This window comes from Dendropsophus ebraccatus, chromosome 11 (genome assembly GCF_027789765.1).
Source record: "Dendropsophus ebraccatus isolate aDenEbr1 chromosome 11, aDenEbr1.pat, whole genome shotgun sequence".
NCBI classification, from domain to species: Eukaryota; Metazoa; Chordata; class Amphibia; order Anura; family Hylidae; genus Dendropsophus; species Dendropsophus ebraccatus.
The window spans coordinates 95,043,946-95,064,235 of NC_091464.1; the positions used below are offsets into that span (position 1 = coordinate 95,043,946).

The window sequence follows — 20,290 nt, forward strand, 5'->3', positions numbered from 1 at the left end:
CGAAGCAAAGACCTTAGTTTATCTCTGATTTTATTAGTTGGATCACCCTTAAGTGTACTGTAAACTGTCACATCAGACAATTGTCTTCTCGCCTCCTCTTGGTACATCGTGGTGGTCATGATCACGGTAGCTCCCCCTTTATCCGCCTTACATATTGTCAGGTCAGGTCTTCTCTTCAGCCATGTAATAGCCCTTTGCTCCTTACAGGTGAGGTTGTTTCTGGCTTCAGGATATACCAATGCCCTCACGTCTTTCATAACAGCTTGTGTGAATTTATCAATGGCCCCCCCTGGCGCCACCGGCGGGCAAAAGGTGGATTTTTTCCCTTTGGTGAACTGTGTGTCCATTGCGCAGGTGGTCTCCGGACGGTCGTCCATATTAGCCAACATACTGGTGCCCTGTAAATCCTGCGCATCCAAGTGTCCTGCGACATTAAAGCCAAGGGGACCTATGGTACATTTGCGGGGGCCCGATTGAGGTTCAGATTCCTGTACTTTGTTTGCAAAAAACTTTTTTAAATTGATGGGGCCATTGATAAATTCACACAAGCTGTTATGAAAGACGTGAGGGCATTGGTATATCCTGAAGCCAGAAACAACCTCACCAGTAAGGAGCAAAGGGCTATTACATGGCTGAAGAGAAGACCTGACCTGACAATATGTAAGGCGGATAAAGGGGGAGCTACCGTGATCATGACCACCACGATGTACCAAGAGGAGGCGAGAAGACAATTGTCTGATGTGACAGTTTACAGTACACTTAAGGGTGATCCAACTAATAAAATTAGAGATAAACTAAGGTCTTTGCTTCGGGTGCATGTGTCGACTGGAGCTATTGATAGCAAAACCGCAGAAAAATTGCTCCCCGACCACCCTAGGGTCCCCAAGTGGTACTGTTTACCCAAGGTACACAAGAAATTACACCCCCCTCCTGGCAGGCCCATTGTTTCAGCGGTAGCATCCGTTACTGAGAGCCTATCCCAGTTTCTGGATTGGGCTCTAAGACCTTTGCTCACAGCGGTTCCCTCGTACCTTAAAGATACGGGTGATTTTCTGCTTGCCCTCCAGGACATCTGTCTCACCCCGGGCTGTTCCCTCGTGTCGGTGGACGTCGGGAGCCTCTACACCCGCATCCCACACGATGCGGGTGTGGAGGCTGTCGGTTGCTTCCTCCGGCAGGCCGGGCAGCCTCCTGAATACATCAGCTTCATCACTGAGGCCCTCACATTCATTCTCACCAATAATTGTTTTACATACGAGGACCAGTGGTACACACAGAAGGTCGGGACGGCCATGGGGACACCAGTGTCTTGCACTTACGCAAATTTATTTTTGGCGTTTGAGAGTGACCTGGTGTTCTCCCCGGCCAACAACTTCATCAAGTTCATCAGAACGTACCTTAGGTACGTAGATGATATTGTTATCATCTGGGAGGGCTCGGAAAATGATTTTTCCAACTTTGTGCATTACCTTAACACTACAAACCAAGTCAATATGGCCTTCACCAGCGTGTTTGGAGGGGCACGTTTGGAATTCCTGGATGTCTTGGTGGAGATACACAATGAGGTGATCTCTACCTCCATCTATAGGAAGCCCAATTCGTGTAACTCCCTCTTGCACTATTACAGTTCACACCCTGCCCATACCAGGGACGCTATACCCTACAGCCAAATGCTGAGGGTCAGAAAGGTAAATAGCGACGAGAATGGTTTTGAGCGACAGGCTAAAGAACTGAAAGTTAGATTACTAGAAAGAGCCTATCCAGAGAGATTGGTAGATGTAGCCCTTCAGAGAGCCCGCAACACTAATAGATGCGATTTATTGAGGGGGAATAGGAATAAGCAGGACAAGAAATCTGATCGCTTCTCCTTTATTTTTACCAACTCTCCTATGAACGATGCCCTACGTCGGATTATTTATAAGCACTGGGGCGTGTTGGGACAAGATGCAGATTTACAAGAAAGCACCGCCGTTAAGCCCATTATAGCCCACCGTAAAAACAGAACTATCGCAGATGCCATTAAGCCACCATCTTTGAAGAAGAGGAAGGAGACCTGGCTCAGTGCCTCTGTACCTGATGGGAACAAGAGATGTGGGAACTGTTCCTACTGTCCGCAATTGCTGACTGTAGCCTTCATCAATTTGAATGGCGTGGAATGTTGGATTAATAGCCTAATCTCTTGTAAAACCACTTTTGTGGTTTATGCTATTATCTGTGACTGCGGACGGTTTTATGTAGGAAAGACGAAGCGAGCCCTAGCTATCCGATATAAGGAACATTGCTACTCTGTGCGATCAGTGCGATCAGGGAAAGGCGTACCTAGACTGATTGACCATGTACGCCAGGTCCATCAAGGGAACACTAGGTGTCTCAAGTTTTGCGGGTTGGAAAGGGTTAATCAGATCTCGGGAGGCGGGGATCACCATCTCAACCTACTACGCAAAGAGACTCTATGGATCTCAAAGTTAAATGCACTCGGTCCCTTAGGGTTGAACGAGCGCAATGAGTTTGCACCTTTTGTGTAACTTTTATTTTAATCTAACTTTTATTTTAATCTGTTTGTATCACTTACACTTATATGTATTTAAGCACCTCCTAAGTGACATGGCGTCATTCCGTAGACCGGAAGAAGCGTGGGAACACGTGAAACAATTGTTGTCTACTACTGAGAATACACCTGCCTCCACTCCCCCCTCCCTGCATGTGTGGAAGTAACCTCCAGTAAAGTACCCCAGCGGCACACTACATCGGTGAGTGCACGTCTCTTTGACTCTCTATTCGCTTGTACATTACCCATCTTTGTAGACGGTAGCACCCTGAGCCCAGTGGCCACATCGGGGACTCCTCGTTGGTCTCTCTCCAGTGAATCCGGTTACCGGAGATTGCGAGGGCGGTGCGATCCACTTCTCCCCCTCTGTGATTAACTACTATAATACTGCTCCCTATATACAGGAATATAACTACTATAATACTGCTCCTATATACAGGAATATAACTACTATAATACTGCCCCCTATATACAGGAATATAACTACTATAATACTGAGCCTTATATACAGGAATATAACTACTATAATACAGCTCCTATATACAGGGATATAACTACTATAATACTGCCCCTATATACAGGAATATAACTACTATAATACTGCTCCTATATACAGGGATATAACTACTATAATACTGCCCCCCACATACAAGAATATAACTACTATAATACTGTCTCCTATATACAAGAATATACCTACTATAATACTGCTCCTATATACAGGAATATAATTACTATAATACTGCTCCTATATACAGGAATATACCTACTATAATACTGCCCCTATATACAGGGATATATCTACTATAATACTGCTCCTATATACAGGAATATAACTACTATAATACTGCTCCTATATACAGGAATATAACTACTATAATACTGCTCCTATATACAGGGATATAACTACTATAATACAGCTCCTATATACAGGGATATAACTACTATAATACTGCTCCTATATACAGGAATATAACTACTATAATACTGCTCCTATATACAGGAATATAACTACTATAATACTGCTCCTATATACAGGAATATAACTACTATAACACAGACTTCTATGTATAAAATTGTAGAGCCTTTGCTGATTTATGAGTCACATGTTTGGCGGTGGGTGGAGCAGCAGATCCTTTGCAGGGGTTTGGTATGGAGACCCTGTACCTGTAATGGAGGTCGTCATCCTCGCCCCCCCAGCCCCAGTAGTTGTTGGAATAGCCGTTTACTCTTGCAAACTGTTTCCTGGTCATAGCCGTGACCCCTCCGAAGTAGCCTTTATACCACAGCCTGGGGGAAGAACGGACATGTTTCTTGTTAAAGACGAATATTAAGTTTGTTAATGAAGCTGTATAGGTGCAGTGTTCTTACATGATCTGTAACAATCGGCACTCTACTAGTACTGTCTGCCTGAGGCAAGCTCTGTTAGTAGAGTTAGGAGCTGAATTGTAATACCATACACAGCCTGAGCACAGGGGTGGTGCTGTTTTTTCTATGTTTTTTTATTCCTGGATAAACCCTTTAACCTAAAGGCAATAAAGGATTTCCAGGAGACACATTCCCTTTTAAGCATCTTGTGCTTCCTCTATTGGGGACACTGGATGCATGTGGCCGCCCACACCTCCGTTATCTCACTGTCTCTCTCCAGGATTCGTGTCTGTTCTTCATTGTTTGTTACAGGAGTTAGTTTAGATAACTATTACCGGCAGGTGTTATCCCCTTCACACAGAAAAAACCACTCAAAGGAAGGATGGAGCAGGCTTAGAGGCCGAGCTGGCTACATACCCAGTGGCTGACAGCCGCCATTAGTAGCTGCCATCACTGGTGGTTTATGGGTCACATTGGCTTCCCTGCCATAAGTTCTTCTCTAGGTCTCCATGGCTGCCCTGACCTATCTACTGTTCCAGCTCTATGGCAGATTGCGGACGACGGAGACCCCAGTCTCCCATTACAACGGGATGCACATTTGACCCACTGCTCCATTCATGCTCTATGGGAGCAGGGATGAGCCTGTGCGACCAGCCGCTCCATTCATTCTCTATGGGAGCAGGGATGAGCCTGTGCGACCAGCCGCTCCATTCATTCTCTATGGGAGCACGGAGGAGCCTGTGTGACCAGCCGCTCCATTCATTCTCTATGGGAGCACGGAGGAGCCTGTGTGCCACTCCATTCATTCTCGATGGGAGCAGGGAGGAGCCTGTGAGACCAGCCGCTCCATTCATTCTCTATGGGAGCAGGGAGGAGCCTGTGCGACCAGCCGCTCCATTCATTCTCTATGGGAGCACGGAGGAGCCTGTGTGACCAGCCGCTCCATTCATTCTCTATGGGAGCACGGAGGAGCCTGTGTGCCACTCCATTCATTCTCGATGGGAGCAGGGAGGAGCCTGTGTGACCAGCCGCTCCATTCATTCTCTATGGGAGCACGGAGGAGCCTGTGTGACCAGCCGCTCCATTCATTCTCTATGGGAGCACGGAGGAGCCTGTGTGACCAGCCGCTCCATTCATTCTCTATGGGAGCAGGGAGGAGCCAGAGTTACCAGCTGCTCCATTTGTTCTCTATGGGAGCAGGGAGGAGCATATGTGACCAGCCGCTCCATTCATTTTCTATGGGAGCAGGGAGGAGCCTATGTAACCAGCTTCTCTATTCATTCTTTATGGGAGCAGGGAGGAGCCTGTGTCACTCCATTCATTCTTTATGGGAGCAGGGAGGAGCCCGTGTCACTACATTCATTCTTTATGGGAGCAGGGAGGAGTCTGTGTACTGCTCCATTCATTCTCTATGGGAGCAGGGGGGAGCCAGTGTGTTGCTCCATTCATTCTCTATGGGAGCAGGGAGGAGCCTGTGTACTGCTCCATTCATTCTCTATGGGAGCAGGGGGGAGCCCGTGTGCTGCTCCATTCATTCTCTATGGGAGCAGGGAGGAACCTGTGTCGCTACATTCATTCTCTTTGGGAGCAGGGAGGAGCCTGTGTACTGCTCCATTCATTCTCTATGGGAGCAGGGGGGAGCCCGTGTGCTGCTCCATTCATTCTCTATGGGAGCAGGGAGGAGTCTGTGTGCTGCTCCATTCATTCTCTATGGGAGCAGGGAGGAACCTGTGTCGCTACATTCATTCTCTATGGGAGCAGGGAGGAGCCCGTGTGTTGCTCCATTCATTCTCTATGGGAGCAGGGAGGAGTCTGTGTGCTGCTCCATTCATTCTCTATGGGAGCAGGGAGGAGCCTGTGTGACCAGCTGCTCTATTTATTCTTTATGGGATCAGGGAGGAGCCTGTGCTTGGATCCCCCATGCTCAGATCCTGTAGACAGGGTGATAACATTGCAAGATGGGAATACCCCTTAAGGCATTGCTGACTGTTTCCTTAATCCCTTATCTGCTCCTCTGCTCTACGTTCTGTGATTTTCTGTGACTTTCTTCCTTGTTGCACATCTCTATAATTATCTATTATCATCAGAACCCAGTGGAGTCACATGGCAGGCGATAAGGTCGCATGGGGGGGGGGGAGGGAGGGGTACAATTCTCACTTGTAGCCGGTGACGTTGCGGCCCACCACCAGGTGCTTGGGTTCGCTGTCGCACAGGTAAGTGTTGAAGTCGTTTTCGGGCAGCAGGTCCACGTCGTGAAATATAAAGCAGTCCCAGTTCTCTTCCTTTAAGGCCTCCAGGAAGCCGACGTTCAGTAATTTTGCTCGGTTAAACTTCCCGTCTCCGGCCTGCAAGACACAGAAAGACATGAAGCTCCGCTCTGCAGCTTCAGAGCTGAAATCTCTCAGTATTCTCTGCTTTGGATTCTGGGACATGTTGTCCTTACAGCGGGCGTTCTAGACGGTCAGCAGAATAGTCGCACCTGATGGATGACGTAGATGGCGTAGTTCAGCTGCTGCCGCTGCAGGAACGGGTGTAAGTTATCCAACAGGTACAGGAGGTGCTTCTCCCGATTCCGATGCGGGATCAGGATGGCCACTCTCTGCTGCGCCCTGCAGGTCTGGGGACGGTACTGGCCATCGCTCACCATGGGATACTTCTTCTCCACGTCCCCCAGGCTCAGGTTTGGTGTAAATGTAAGCGGCACGACCCCCTCTGTGATAGAGGAAGAAAATGTATAATATACATAACACACAGTATAAACTACACTATACACAGTATAAACTACACTACACACAGTATAAACTACACTATACACAGTATAAACTACACTATACACAGTATAAACTACACTATACACAGTATAAACTACACTATACACAGTATAAACTACACTATACACAGTATAAACTACACTATACACAGTATAAACTACACTATACACAGTATAAACTACACTATACACAGTATAAACTACACTACACACAGTATAAACTACACTACACACAGTATAAACTACACTACACACAGTATAAACTACACTATACACAGTATAAACACACAGTATAAACCAGGGCTGTGGAGTCGGTACGTCGCAGCTCCTGAATTTTATCAGGACCGACTCGGACTCCTGCTCCTTGATAAATGTCCGGTCATATACCAGCAGAGTTATCACACCGGCTCAGCAGCTTCTCCCTAATGTCCTACATGATCCTGGGGCGACTTCTGAGGGAATATATACTGTATATACAGCAGCTTCTCCCTAATGTCCTACATGATCCTGGGGCGACTTCTGAGGGAATATATACTGTATATACAGCCAGGGCCGGCCTTTGGGGTGTGCGACCTGTGCAATTGCACAGGGCGCATCACTCCTGGCCAGCTAGGGGGCGCTCTGGCAGACAGAGAGCTGCACATATAAGTTAGACATGGGAATCTCTAAGTTACATGTGCTGTGTGTCTGCCGGAGTGCCCCCTCTAGCTGGCCGCCTCCCCTCCTCCCATGCTGGTTGCTTTGGGGCTCTCCTGCAGGCACTCAGCACATCTAGCTTAGAGATTCCTATGTCTCAGTTAGATGTGCAGCCAGTAGGGACGCGCTCCCGCCCACCAGCTTACTGGGGACCCGGTAAATTACTGTTCCCAGTATGTCCCGGTAAGCTCCGCCCCCTGCCGACAAGCCCCGCCCCCAGGCGCTGGCCGCGAGTGCGACACTGAGTGCACAGAGAGCCTTCATTACCCTGCTGAGAAGCATCAGGTTAGGAGAGGGAGATAAAGGAGGGAGTGGGCCTAAAGTGAGAATAGCCTAGGGACATAGCAGCAGCCCCATCCCTCAGTGTGCTAGGACAGACCAATGTCCATGCTATGAACCAGAGCCAGCAGCAGCCTGTACTCTGCACTGATACTACTCCCATATGCTGCTCGCTGGAAGGAGTCTTTCCTGGGGCCTGGGCTAATAAAATTATATGGTATTTGTGATTGGCAATGATTTATCAGTAGTCAGTATTATGGCAGTCACCCAGCTTTCCAGCATCCTGTATGTCAGTGTAATGGAGGTCACCCAGCTTTTCCAGCATCCTGTATGTCAGTGTAATGGAGGTCACCCAGCTTTTCCAGCATCCTGTATGTCAGTATAATGGAGGTCACCCAGTTTTTCCAGCATCCTGTATGTCAGTATAATGGAGGTCACCCAGTTTTTCCAGCACCCTGTATGTCAGTGTAATGGAGGTCATCCAGCTCTCCAGCATCTTGTATAGTAGTCAGTATATGGAGATCACCCAACTTTCCAGCATCTTGTAAAGTAGTCAATATATGGAGGTCACCCAGCTTTCCAGCATCTTGTATAGTAGTCAGTATAATGGAGGTCACTCAGCTTTCCAGCATCTTGTATAGTAGTCAGTATATGGAGGTCACCCAGCTTTCCAGCATCTTGTATAGTAGTCAGTATATGGAGGTCACCCAGCTTTCCCAGCATCTTGTATAGTAGTCGGTATAATGGAGGTCACCCAGCTTTCCAGCATCTTGTATAGTAGTCAGTATATGGAGGTCACCCAGCTTTCCCAGCATCTTGTATAGTAGTCGGTATAATGGAGGTCACCAAGCTTTCCAGCATCTTGTATAGTATTCAGTATATGGAGGTCACCCAGCTTTCCAGCATCTTGTATAGTAGTCAGTATATGGAGGTCACCCAGCTTTCCCAGCATCTTGTATAGTATTCAGTATATGGAGGTCACCCAGCTTTCCAGCATCTTGTATAGTAGTCAGTATATGGAGGTCACCCAGCTTTCCCAGCATCTTGTACAGTAGTCGGTATAATGGAGGTCACCCAGCTTTCCAGCATCTTGTATAGTAGTCAGTATATGGAGGTCACCCAGCTTTCCCAGCATCTTGTATAGTAGTCAGTATATGGAGGTCACCCAGCTTTCCCAAAATCTTGTATAGTAGTCGGTATAATGGAGGTCACCCAGCTTTCCAGCATCTTGTACTCAGTATAATGGAGGTCACCCAACTAGATAGATAGGCATGGTAACCTGCTTATGTTCCCTATGGGTAACATAATCGGTTGGGGGCCCACTCAGACTCGCTCGCCCGTCCCTAGACTGAACAACTAGCTAAGCCCCTGTGTACAATTGTGTGCAGGAGCGCCAATCAGGAAAGCCACGGAGGGCGCAGAGGCACCTGTCGGGTGGTTTAGAGGGGTCGGGTGGTTTAGACGGCTTGGCTTTAGAGGTGGCGCTCATTGTAGTAGGATTTAGTCTATCATATCTAAATCCTTCAGCCTCCCACCACATTTGTGGTTTGATTGTGGGGGTTGTCTGGCACTTATGGGGTATCATGGGGGGGGGGGGGGGGGGGGGGGGGGGCGCCGAAAGAAAGTTTCGCACAGGGCGCCATCTACCCTAAGGCCGGCCCTGTATACAGCAGCTTCTCCTGTGTGTGCAGTGGATGCAGCCAGTCTCCAGCCTCCATGTCCTGAACTACTCACAACCAGACTAGATGGAGCAGGTGATCTTTTCCTGCTGACATCTTCTATGTTTCTAACTAAATATTCACCAGACACACAGGAACACTGCTAACACTGCCAGATACCTGTTATATAGAGGTCAGCCATAGTGATATAGAGGGGTCACTGTGGGTGTTGGGAGTCACTGTGGGGGCAATCATAGCACACAAACAGCCTGCTGCAGCCATAGCGCGCACGCACACACACACACACACACAGCCTGCTGCAGCCATAGCATATATACACACACACAGCCTGCTGCAGCCATAATACACACCCTGCTGCAGCCATAATACACACACAGCCTGCTGCAGCCATAATACACACCCTGCTGCAGCCATAATACACACACAGCCTGCTGCAGCCATAGCATATACATACACACAAACATGCAGCCTGCTGCAGCCATACAACACTGAAGAAAACCACCACATTGAGGACAGAGGTTACTCCTGCACTACTTATGTCTTCTCCTCCTCCTCTATATTACACAGGATATCTCCATATTACACTGCTGCTTATATACAGTCATCCAGCATCCAGGAAGAGACCAGCACAGATCTCCCCCCACACAATGGACTCTTATAAATAGTGACCGACTCTTTGGACTCTTACAAATAGTGACCGACAACTTTTCCCCGACCACCCTTATGTAATAGGGCCAGTGTCCTATTACTGATATATCCCCCGACCACCCTTATGTAATCAGTGTCCTATTACTGATATATTCCCCGACCCCCCTTATGTAATAGGGCCAGTGTCCTATTACTGATATATCCCCCGACCACCCTTATGTAATAGGGCCAGTGTCCTATTACTGATATATTCCCCGACCACCCTTATGTAATAGAGCCAGTGTCCTATTACTGATATATTCCCCGACCACCCTTATGTAATAGGGCCAGTGTCCTATTACTGATATATTCCCCGACCACCCTTATGTAATAGGGCCAGTGTCCTATTATTGATATATTCCCCGACCACCCTTATGTAATAGGGCCAGTGTCCTATTACTGATATATTCCCCGACCACCCTTATCTAATAGGGCCAGTGTCCTATTACTGATATATTCCCCGACCACCCTTATGTAATAGGGCCAGTGTCCTATTACTGATATATTCCCCGACCACCCTTATTTAATAGGGCCAGTGTCCTATTACCGATATATCCCCCGACCACCCTTATGTAATAGGGCCAGTGTCCTATTACTGATATATTCCCCGACCACCCTTATGTAATAGGGCCAGTGTCCTATTACTGATATATTCCCCGACCACCCTTATCTAATAGGGCCAGTGTCCTATTAGAATGCTGCTCATAATATATATTGATGAGGAAAACTTAGAATAATTTAGAATTGAATTTTGATATGAATTTTACAAGATTTATTTTTTTTTTAGCTGGAGTTGGGAGTCGGTACATTTCTTCCAACTCAGATTCCAGCCAAAACTAGTTTCGACTCCGACTTCACAGCCCTGGTATAAACTACACTATACATAACACTATACCCAACACACAGTATATACTATACTATACACAGTATAAACTAAACTACACTATACACAGTATGAACTATACTACACACGGTATAAACTATACTACACACAGTATAAACTACACTATACATAATATAGCACAAGTGGCCATATTGGTTGTCGCCCACATCTCCTACATATAGATAGACTTCTTGTAGTGAATTCCCTGTGTGCCCATTATGTGCCACCTCTTATCTCTGGGTCTGTGCCTGCCTATCAGACGCCATCAATCCCGCCATCCGCTATTGATTTAGTGTAGGCTATCCTGATAATGGAGATCAGTATGTGTGAAGAGTGACAGATGACCTGCGGCCCCGGAGGGGCGGGGACGGGCAGCCTAATTACATGTCATATAAGACATCTGGACAGGCTCGCCTCAGCCCGCATGGAGCCATGGGAGATTCTTAACTCTTTCATGCCATGCTGCAGGAGATAGAGGCCCCTCTGACATCATCATGGGGTTTTCTGTGCCTGGTAATGCAGATTACAGCCATTTATAAGAATGGCAATAAGCCGCAGTACCAGGCCCAACCACAACTACAGATGTGGCGCTGTGCCTGCTACAGGGAGGTCACAATCTCTTTATAGGGGATGTCCAGGATTCAGAAAACAGCACCACACCCGTCCTTGGGTTGTATGCGATATTACAGCGCGGCTCCATCCACTTCAAGGGAACTGAGCTGCAATACCACAAAGCGGTGCTGTTTCTGGGGGGAAAAAAGTTTTTGGTATCCTTGCTGACCCCTTTAAGTGTAGTTTTTACACTCCTCTGTCAATCATACACAGCCACCTATAACTTACTGTGTGTGTGTTTATTGGCTTGTGTCACATATCAAAAATATAATATCTACAGTATCTGACTTCATGTGTTTTTCAATGTAGTCAGACTCCCCTAAGATCTGTACATAGTGGTTTGTTCCACAATCCTGCAGCTAAGGGACAGACCACTGTACACATAAGAATGGGGATTCTGACTACACTAAGAACTGGTAGAATCACTCACCTGAGAATTATATATATATTTTTTTTATTTCTATAATGAGGTATAAAGCGAGACTATACCAAAACCTGGTGTAATAAAGATTTAAAGTGACTCTGTACCCACAATCTGACCCTCCCAAACCACTTGTACCGTCAGATAGCTGCTTTTAATCCAAGATCTGTCCTGGGGTCCGTTCGGCAGGTGATGCAGTTATTGTCCTAAAAAACAACTTTTAAACTTGCAGCCCTGTGTCAAACTGGCATGGCCCAGAGTGTCTGTGCATTAGGCTTGCACCACCTCTCCGTCCCTCCTCCTTACCCTCTTCATCATTAGGAATGCCCTGGGCGGTATTTTCTCCTATTCACATGTGATCGTTAAGGCACCGGTGCAAGGTTCAGACAAGTGAAGAATAGGAGAAATTATGTCAGGGCCTTTCCTAATAGTGAAGAAAGTGGGGAGGAGGGACGGAGAGGCGGTGCAAGGTTAGGGCACAGACACTCTAGGCCACTCCAATTTGACACAGGGCTGCAAGTTTAAAAGTTGTTTTTTTAGGACAATAACTGCATCACCTGCCGAACGGACCCCAGGACAGATCTTGGATTAAAAGCAGCTGACGGTACAAGTGGTTGGGGGGTCAGATTGTGGGTACAGAGTCGCTTTGAGTTCAGGGCATGCTGGGAGTAGTAGGTTTGGACAGTAGGGACTGGGAGCTATAGGGTGCCTGTCAATCTGGTGACCCCGGCCAGGTCATGGACACCGAATGACATGATTGGCCTAGTAATACAAATGTAGCTTGCTATATCGGTGGCCATTTTGGCTGTCACTTTTAAAGGGGTCAAAATGGCAAGTCTAGTTCTGTGGTGGCTGTAATAAGCCCTGTGTGGCCCCAATATACTCACTGAGATGCGGGGACAGCACCGGGCACATCTTCAGGTCATCATGCGTGTTCTCTTCCCCCACAGGCGGCAATCTATTGTCCTCTGGTTTCTTCTGTGAGGGGAGACACTTCCAGAAGTTGTCCATGGGGGTTCTGTTTTTGGGGGTGTAGCGGGTGCCGTCCCTTACATAGAAGCTGGCCCAGCCAACGATCATCAGGCACACGGCGATGAAGAGCAGCAGCCGCAGCTTACAGAAGAGGTTCCCGACGGTGCTGGCCACCCCCATGGCCGACTGCTACAGAGGGACGACTGCTCAGCTCTCAACACGTAGGACGTAAATACAGACTGGAGATCAGCAGCAACTCCTCCAGGTCACCTCATCCACCTCTCCCGTAGAGAGTCCATCTCACGACAGGTCAACCGGAGCCATTCCCATCTCACAGCCATCATCCCCAGAGTCCGACCTGCAGAGATAGACAGAAGAATGGTTTATGATGTCCTATCTGTTGGGTGATGACCCCCGCCTGGGAGGCGACATCAATACTGGCCCCACACAACAGTATAACCCGAGACTACCCAGAACGATATGCACAGAGCCAAACCCAGATCCACTATGTACAGGGGGCCACTGCCTGATCACTCATAGGGATCAGTGTAATACTAGAGTGATCCATACGCTGATCCTGATCAGAGAGGCACTCTGGCTATGGCAGGCTGTAGCAGTAGAGGGGTCCCGGCAGAGATACGATGGTCTCACCCAGCATCTATACATCAGCATAGTAACCAGAACTGACCAATATTACACGACTACAGTAGTGGTGGGACCAGCACATCACCATGAAGTAGAGACAACAACTAGCAAGCCCGAAAGCCCTGGACCTCACAGAAAAACCAAACTTTTGACAGAGCGCTGAGAGCCCACTGCGCCCCACACAGAGCGCCGAGCCCACTGCGCCCCGACACAGAGCAATGAGCCCCCACTGCGCCCCACACAGAGCGATGAGCCCTCACTGCGCCCCACACAGGGCGATGAGCCCCCACTGCGCCCCACACAGGGCGATGAGCCCCCACTGCGCCCCACACAGGGCAATGAGCTTCCACTGCACCCCACACAGAGCACCGAGCCCACTGCACCCCACACAGAGCACCATGCCCACTGCACCCCACACAGAGCACCATGCCCACTGCCCCCCACACACAGAGCGCCAAGCCCACTGCGCCCCACACAGAGCACCGAGCCCACTGCGCCCCACACAGAGTGCCGAGCCCACTGCGCAGTGGCAGCAGAGAGCACTTTCTCAGACTGGAAAGAATACACCACTTCCTGGAGGGCATACGGCAGCTTACAAGTCTACATAACTTTCTGCCAGCAGCTGATTAGAAAACATTCTTTTCTCCAGAGTACCCCTTTAAATTTAGCAAGCATTCAAAACAGTAAAACATACAATGACCCCCAAACATAAAATACACTAAACTAACAACATACATAGATAAACATGTGCGCAATACTTCTAATGGTCATATCCACCACTAGGGATCTCTCTCTACACGGCTGATGCAGAACCTCCTCTCTCTGAACCCTCTCGGTGTGGAATGGTCATATCACATGATGGCCGTCCCCAAGGTGGTCAGAACACTGGGTATCCACCACTACTACCTGGCACATCAAACCCCCCCCCCCATAGCAATGGAGGCTGTGACCACCTAGACACTACCCACCAAGCAGTGGCTGCACATAGACTCTAATGGACTTGTGACTAAGGCGGCACTTTATAGGGAAGCCATCAGCGGGTGAGAAGCATGTGACCTGCTGATACGTCCCTATAATCCACAAGGCGCAGAGGCGTTGTACTGGATGCTGGATTCTTCCCGCCCTGGGCGCTGCCCCCTGAGCAGGGGATGACCCTGGACGCTGCCCCCCTGAGCAGGGGATGACCCTGGGCGCTGCCCCCTGAGCAGGGGATGACCCTGGACGCTGCCCCCTGAGCAGGGGATGACCCTGGACGCTGCCCCCTGAGCAGGGGATGACCCTGGACGCTGCCCCCTGAGCAGGGGATGACCCTGGACGCTGCCCCCTGAGCAGGGGATGACCCTGGACGCTGCCCCCTGAGCAGGGGATGACCCTGGACGCTGCCCCCTGAGCAGGGGATGACCCTGGACGCTGCCCCCCTGAGCAGGGGATGACCCTGGGCGCTGCCCCCTGAGCAGGGGATGACCCTGGACGCTGCCCCCTGAGCAGGGGATGACCCTGGACGCTGCCCCCTGAGCAGGGGATGACCCTGGACGCTGCCCCCTGAGCAGGGGATGACCCTGGACGCTGCCCCCTGAGCAGGGGATGACCCTGGACGCTGCCCCCTGAGCAGGGGATGACCCTGGACGCTGCCCCCTGAGCAGGGGATGACCCTGGACGCTGCCCCCTGAGCAGGGGATGACCCTGGACGCTGCCCCCTGAGCAGGGGATGACCCTGGACGCTGCCCCCTGAGCAGGGGATGACCCTGGACGCTGCCCCCTGAGCAGGGGATGACCCTGGACGCTGCCCCCTGAGCAGGGGATGACCCTGGACGCTGCCCCCTGAGCAGGGGATGACCCTGGGCGCTGCCCCCTGAGCAGGGGATGACCCTGGACGCTGCCCCCCTGAGCAGGGGCTCGCCCTGGACGCTGCCCCCTGACATTGGGTGCTACCCCGTGGCAAAAACATATAAACCTATGTGAGCAATGCTGGGAAGGCTGAGTGTATAACATGACGTTCAGCATGGAAACTGCTTCACTTATGGCCTCAGGGGCGCGTTACTCTGCCAAGTCTCTTCTCAAAAGTGGCCAATGGCGAAAGTGCAGACCCACCCATTGCACATATACACGGCGCCATCTCCCCTCAGGGATTCACAGAGCGCCAGTGCCTCATGCTGCTGCCCGGAGCACGGTGTGAAGCCTATCCTGAGCCTCAGACCTGCATATATATATATCTATATCATGCACACGCAGTATATACACATCCACATGACTACTGGGGGAGGAGAGGGGCGTCCATGTCCCTGAATAAAAGTTGAAAACTATCAGGATGAAAAGTTTCCCTGGACTGACACATTGGTGCAGACTGCAGCTGTGGCGTCCTCCGCTCTGTAGCCTCAGGGACATCTCCTAACAAGGTCCTTTATGTATACACAGAGCCCTCCTCCTGTGTATGCAGAGCTCAGCGCGCACAGCTGTGCAACCTTACACTAAGCTGAGGATTTACCAGGGACCTGCAGACTAGACTGTCAGCTCATGTGACCAGTATCATAGCGTGTACGCAGGGGGATGTAACCCTTACACAAGAACCCTACATACGAGGAATAGTGCCTGCACAGCTGTCACCCAGGACTGTATGCAGAGACCTCTGGGGGTGACACCAGGCTGTATACAGAGACCTCTGGGGTGACACCGGGCAGTATGCAGAGATCTCAGGGGGTGACACCGGGCTGTATGCAGAGACCTCCGGGGGTGACACCGGGCTGTATGCAGAGACCTCCGGGGGTGACACCGGGCTGTATGCAGAGACCTCCGGGGGTGACACCGGGCTGTATGCAGAGATCACTGGGGGTGACACCGGGCTGTATGCAGAGACCGCCGGGGGTGAGACCGGGCTGTATGCAGAGACCTCCGGGGGTGACACCGGGCTGTATGCAGAGACCTCCGGGGGTGACACCGGGCTGTATGCAGAGATCTCTGGGGGTGACACCGGGCTGTATACAGAGTCCTCCGGGGGTGACACCGGGCTGTATACAGAGTCCTCAAGCGGTGACACCGGACTGTATACAGAGCCCTCCAGGGGTGACACCGGACTGTATACAGAGTCCTCCAGGGGTGACACCGGACTGTATACAGAGTCCTCCAGGGGTGACACCGGACTGTATACAGAGTCCTCCAGGGGTGACACCGGACTGTATACAGAGTCCTCCAGGGGTGACACCGGACTGTATACAGAGTCCTCTGGGGATGACACAGGACTGTATGTATGCAGAGACCTCCAGATGTGACACCGGGCTGTATACAGAGTCCTTCAGAGGTGACACCGGGCTGTATACAGGCTGGGGAACACTGGTCTATAGGGACAAAACTGGTCTATAGGGACAAGACCCCGACGACCCGGGTGCTGGAGCTGCTATAGACGAGACCCCAGGTCCTGGAGCTGCTATAGACGAGACCCCAGCGACCCCGGGTCCTGGAGCTGCTATAGACGAGACCCCGGGTCCTGGAGCTGCTATAGACGAGACCCCGGGTCCTGGAGCTGCTATAGACGAGACCCAGACGACCCCGGGTGCTGGAGCTGCTATAGACGAGACCCCAACGACCCCGGGTCCTGGAGCTGCTATAGACGAGACCCCGGGTCCTGGAGCTGCTATAGACAAGACCCCGGGTCCTGGAGCTGCTATAGACGAGACCCCAACGACCCCGGGTCCTGGAGCGGCTATAGACGAGACCCCAACGACCCGGGTCCTGGAGCTGCTATAGACGAAACCCCGGGTGCTGGAGCTGCTATAGACGAAACCCCGGGTGCTGGAGCTGCTATAGACAAGACCCAGACGACCCTGGGTGCTGGAGCTGCTATAGACGAGACCCTGGGTCCTGGAGCCGCTATAGACTAGACCCCGGGTCCTGGAGCTGCTATATACAAGACCCCGGGTCCTGGAGCTGCTATAGACGAGACCCCGGGTGCTGGAGCTGCTATAGACGAGACCCCGGGTGCAGGAGCTGCTATAGACGAGACCCCGGGTGCTGCTATACACCCCTCTCTTGTTATCGGGATAGGATGGATAATATATAAACTATAGGACAGAGATACAAAATGTATAAAGAGAGTCTAAAGCGACATAAACCCCAGTATAAAGTTACACAATACTGGATGTAACAGATGATAGAGCCGTGCATTCCTCACCGGCAACGTCCTGTCATCACGTCCTCAAAGTCTCATCCTTCCTGGGATACAGGGATGGGGGGCGCTGCTCCTGGTGACCCGAGGGGGGCGCTGCTCCTGGTGACCCGAGGGGGGGCGCTGCTCCTGGTGACCCGAGGGGGGCGCTGCTCCTGGTGAAACACAGGCCTCTTTCCTGACCGTCCTGATCAAGAGTAACTGTTCTACATCCCTGAGCAGCTGAGGAGACACAAGGAGGAAAAAAAAAAGTCTCTTGAGTTGGGAGTATGAGTGGCCCCCCCCTCCTCCTCCTTCGCCACCCCCCTCCTCCTCCTCCTCCTCCGGCTCCTCCACCACTCCCCCCCCCCCCCACCTCACAATGCCGCTGCTGTGTGCCATGTGGCAGGCTGCCTGGACATCAGCTCCGCAGGATGACGGCTCCCACGGACTCACTGCTTCACCAGACATGTACAATGGCCGGGGGGGGGACCCCAATACTGAGTATATACACTAACCTGCACCCAGACTGTATACAGAACAGGTAATACAGCAAGAGGAAGGTGGAAACATACCAGAGACAACAGCACAAAGATAACAGAGTAAAAGATAGATACAATGTACTACACAGAGTAATATACAGAGAGATACAATGTATCCAAACTGGTTGATACAATTTACATCATAAGGAAGAGAAGTATCCACACATCCCCCCCCATAACACATCTACACATCCCCCCCATATCACATCTACACATCCCCCCATACAGGGGCGTAGCTAATGTCTCCTGGGCCCTGGTGCGAGAGGCCAACTTGGGCCCCCCCCCCCTCCTTTCACGACCAAGTGATGCTATTGTTGTGTGTGTTTGTGTATATATATATATATATATATACACACACAGTGGTGCCTTGGATTATGAGCATAATTCGTTCCAGGACCGTGCTTGTAATCCAAATCCACTCTTAAACCAAAGCAAATTTTCCTATAAGAAATCATGTAAATGCAGACAATTGGTTCCGCACCCCAAATATATTTATTATTCTGTACTGTACAGTAATGGAGAGGATGGGAAAACACAAGGGCTGACAGAGACTGCAGGGAGCAGGAAGGAATGAGCAGGGCAGATGTGGGTACATACATGCAGCACTCTCTGTCCGGGGAGAGAGGGGTTACAGCTATGGAGAGATTACCCCCCCCCCCCACAGTCCTGTCCCCTGATGTAAGCCCCAGCCTGAAGGGGATCTGCTATGATTTGGAAGGTGTTTAGAGTACAGTGCTGTAGACCCCGCTATGCAGGCCATGCCCCTTCTCCACTCGCGCTCCCACCCGATACAGGAAGTTCTTAAACCAAAGCAATGCTCTTAAACCAAGTCACAATTTTTGAAAAAACTGTGAGCTCTTAAACCAAAACGCTCTTAAACGAAGTTTACTCTTAAAACCAAGGTACCACTGTATGTATATATATATATATATATATATATATACACACACACACACACCAAGACAGATATTACCTATTACCGCCATACTGTTACCGACCAAATCCTGTATACTGAGACCAATATTACCAGTAATACCAGTATATAGGGAGGAAACATTACCGCCACACCACAACCACTACCATCACCACCATATTGTTACTGACCAAATCCAGTACACTAAATCACCTCATCCAGTCATATAGAGGTGGCCCCAGCTCTACACAGGCTCTATACACCATATACATTACAGTGCAGTTATATCAGGTGACTTACAGGAGACGTCTTTTCTGATCGGAGTTCTTTCCTTTTCATCATCTTCTCCATCCGTCCTGGGCCGTTATGAGAACTTCTCCGAGCCACGAATCCACAGAATCTGCCAGACAGATATATTAGGCTCCACACTCTGACACCATCCTCATCTCTCTACACACTACACATCTGTATTGGCCCCTTTACACCCTCATTTAGTGGGTAGCCCTGACTCTATGTGACCTCCTAATAATATATGCCCCCCTCTGTGTATTCCCTCTCCCCCTATGTTGCCCCCCTCCCTTATAGATGGCCCCCTCTACCCCCTCCCTTATAGATGGCCCCCTCTACCCCCTCCCTTATAGATGGCCCCCTATACCCCCTCCCTTATAGATGGCCCCCTCTCTCCTCACCCTCCCTTATGGATGGTCCCCTCTCCCCCCACCCTCCCTTATAGATGGCCCCCTCTCCCCCCACCCTCCCTTATAGATGGTCCCCTTCCCCCCCCTCCCTTATAGATGGTCCCCTTTCCCCCCCCTTTATAGATGGTCCCCTTCCTCCCCTCCCTTATAGATGGTCCCCTTCCCCCCCCACCCTCATAGATGGCCCCTCTTTCCCCCCACCCTCATAGATGGCCCCTCCTTCCCCCCACCCTCATAGATGGCCCCCTCCTTCCCCCCACCCTCATAGATGGCCCCCTCCTACCCCCCACCCTCATAGATGGCCCCCTCCTTCCCCCCACCCTCATAGATGGCCCCCCCTCTTTCCCCCCACCCTCATAAATGGCCCCCTCTTCCCCCCACCCTCATAGATGCCCCCCTCCTTCTCCCCCACCCTCATAGATGCCCCCCTCCTTCCCCC

At 50.6% G+C, this 20,290-nt stretch overlaps 1 protein-coding gene and 1 long non-coding RNA gene across 4 annotated transcripts in view; both read right to left on the bottom strand.

The window, feature by feature from the left end:
* Positions 1-20,290, bottom strand: part of LOC138768201 (uncharacterized) — an 860,246-nt gene that overhangs the window by 839,368 nt on the left and 588 nt on the right. The window contains exon 2 of the long non-coding RNA XR_011358944.1: positions 19,454-19,553. This is a non-coding gene — a long non-coding RNA (uncharacterized lncRNA). The remainder of the gene's footprint in view (positions 1-19,453; positions 19,554-20,290) is intronic.
* The window catches only part of B4GALT4 (beta-1,4-galactosyltransferase 4), a 68,123-nt gene that overhangs the window by 37,151 nt on the left and 10,682 nt on the right, over positions 1-20,290 (bottom strand). For all 3 annotated transcript variants that reach the window (XM_069946355.1, XM_069946354.1, XM_069946353.1), the window contains exons 2-6: positions 17,726-17,941; positions 12,831-13,273; positions 6,396-6,628; positions 6,074-6,261; positions 3,716-3,838 (exon numbers count right to left, since the gene is read on the bottom strand). In XM_069946355.1, the coding sequence (XP_069802456.1) occupies positions 3,716-3,838; positions 6,074-6,261; positions 6,396-6,628; positions 12,831-13,095 (809 nt within the window). In that variant the 5' untranslated portion in view covers positions 13,096-13,273; positions 17,726-17,941. The remainder of the gene's footprint in view (positions 1-3,715; positions 3,839-6,073; positions 6,262-6,395; positions 6,629-12,830; positions 13,274-17,725; positions 17,942-20,290) is intronic.